This window comes from Hakea prostrata, chromosome 7, assembly GCF_041222555.1.
Source record: "Hakea prostrata isolate BN-2017 chromosome 7, UWA_Hpros_2, whole genome shotgun sequence".
Taxonomy (NCBI): Eukaryota; Viridiplantae; Streptophyta; class Magnoliopsida; order Proteales; family Proteaceae; genus Hakea; species Hakea prostrata.
The window spans coordinates 57,633,244-57,635,415 of NC_142606.1; the positions used below are offsets into that span (position 1 = coordinate 57,633,244).

The 2,172-nt window shown below is 34.5% G+C and overlaps 1 protein-coding gene across 1 annotated transcript; it reads left to right on the forward strand.

Annotated features, from left to right (window-relative positions):
- Nucleotides 1–854: 854 nt before the first annotated feature.
- On the forward strand, nucleotides 855–1,846 carry LOC149011471 (uncharacterized). Its single transcript, XM_089163525.1, has 2 exons — nucleotides 855–1,326; nucleotides 1,434–1,846. Exons 1-2 carry the CDS (start codon nucleotides 875–877, stop codon nucleotides 1,462–1,464), a joined length of 483 nt encoding a protein of 160 aa, XP_089019651.1. The 5' UTR covers nucleotides 855–874; the 3' UTR covers nucleotides 1,465–1,846.
- Nucleotides 1,847–2,172: the final 326 nt, after the last annotated feature.

Genomic DNA, 2,172 nt, shown 5'->3' on the forward strand with positions numbered 1-2,172 from the left:
GATGTCCGTCCGTCTCGTACGAGACTGTGTTCCATCTGGACAAAAAAGAGATCTGTTTTCTTTATAAAAAAAAAACTAAGTACAAAAACACCCACAAGGACAGGATTCAAGATATCATAATTCTAAATCATATAATTTCATGAAAGATTAAAAAAAATAAAATAAATAAATAAATAAATAAAAAATAAAAAATAAAAAATAAAAAACTTTCATGGATTAACAAACTCATGCATAATATTACAATCCTCCCATTTAGATCCCAATAATAAATCAAATCAAAATAAAATCCAAAATAAAATCAATAGAACACCTAGATAATCAAACAATAAAATCAAGAATTCATAACTTTAATTATTATAGAAAATGACTCTAATGTCAATTTTTGAATCCATAATTATCTATATATTCCTATAATAATTAAAACATGTATTAGAATATAATCAACGGAAGTGTAGATGATTAAATACTTGTAATGTTCTTATTGTAGGTTCGCTTTCTCTTCCTTCCTTGAATATTTCGAAGCCTTTCACTATTTGGAATCATTCGTTTGAGAGTGTGTGACAAAATACTATTTATTTTGAATAAAAATTACTTAGATCAAACGTAGGGGGTCCAAATGAAAATTAGTTCTATTTAAAGTACGAACCATTTAATAAAGATAAAATGAGATGAGATAGAAATGAGAAAATGAATCCTCAAAATCTCGTGATGATTAGTAGTGTCTTGCATGGTTGCATTTAACACCCCCAACAAGAAAAAGAAGCCCTCCCAATTCTTGCATCTAAAGTTATTAACTCCAAAAGCTAACGTCCCCACTCAATCCGTATAAATCTGAACCCAAAGAGGTGAAGAGATCGATGCCATTGATGATTTCATGAGTTCATTACCTCTTTCAGAAACCCAGTCAGTCATGCCATCATCTTTCTCTTCTTCAATCCGTCTCTCTCGTCAATCCAGTGCAGTCAGAAGATCAGGTAATAACGATTCTGGCATTGAATCAAAGCCTGTAGAAACTACTTTGGATCCAAAGATGAGGTCACCACATGAAGAACAAGAAGAAGAAAAAGAACCCAAGCGGGTTTTTAATGGTTCCATGGTCACCAAAGAGACAGTAGTGATTAAATATGGTGAATGCAGGAAAAACCATGCAGCGAATATTGGTGGTTATGCAGTGGATGGGTGTAGAGAATTCATGGCTTCTGGAGAAGAAGGAACAAGTGCTGCCTTCATCTGTGCTGCTTGTAATTGCCACAGGAACTTCCATAAAAAAGAGGGGGATGGTGAGATCTGCGTCTTATGTGATTGCTCATCAGATTCCACAAGGAAGTGAGTTGGTCTCTCTAGAATTCAAATGGGTAATCTCTGCTGATCTCTGATTCTTATGTGATTGATCGATTCTAATTCTAATTGTATAGACTTTCTTAGGTTTGCAGGATCCTGAAGCTGAAAGTAAGAATTGAATGAGCTTCCTCAGTTGGATAAGAAGAGGGAGATCAATTTGGAATATTTATATTCATTTATTTGTTCTTGAATGAACAAGCTAGCTTGTCACATGAGATGTGAATAACATTGTTACTCGTACAATATCTTATATATATTGGATCTGTATCTTGAGAAGGAAATTAATATTGATAATTTTCTCTCTTATATATTGTTATCCGGAGTTTGCATCATCTACCCAATGAGGAAGAAAGAAATAGAGGGATGTGCAGAAAGGGATAGCTCTCCACCACACGTAGAGGTCCTATCTCTTGTCTAGTCTACAATTATTCCCATCTCCTCCACGGGGTGAAACCTCTGGGCATTTGAGATTCAACACCTTTAAAATAATATCATACTAATAATATGAAGTATGCTCATTCGGTCTCTAGGGAGAAATTGGAGTCTACTATGAATTCAACTGAGGAGGCCATGCCGAGGATGAGTTGGCCATTGATAAAATATCTCATGATTTAGGAGTTGATTCAACTATTTAGTTGGGTGTGTTGGCAAGACTAAGATACTCTTGGTACAAATTATAAGATTAACCAGTGGAGAGAAATTAAAAACAGGACAACTTAGTGGGCAAGGGGAAATGAATCAGCCTTGCTCAGTGTTTGCAGGTCTAGATGAGGAAAGGAAAATCTCAAATAGTAGGGTGAAAGGAAAATGTTTTTGAAACATATGCAAAAA

Bases quoted from the DNA above. Each gene is read 5' to 3' on its own strand.
- LOC149011471 (XM_089163525.1), top strand. From the start codon at position 875: ATGAGTTCATTACCTCTTTCAGAAACCCAGTCAGTCATGCCATCATCT. The intron at 1,327-1,433 runs GTGAGTTGGTCT...TTAGGTTTGCAG, and splicing joins TCATCAGATTCCACAAGGAA to GATCCTGAAGCTGAAAGTAA.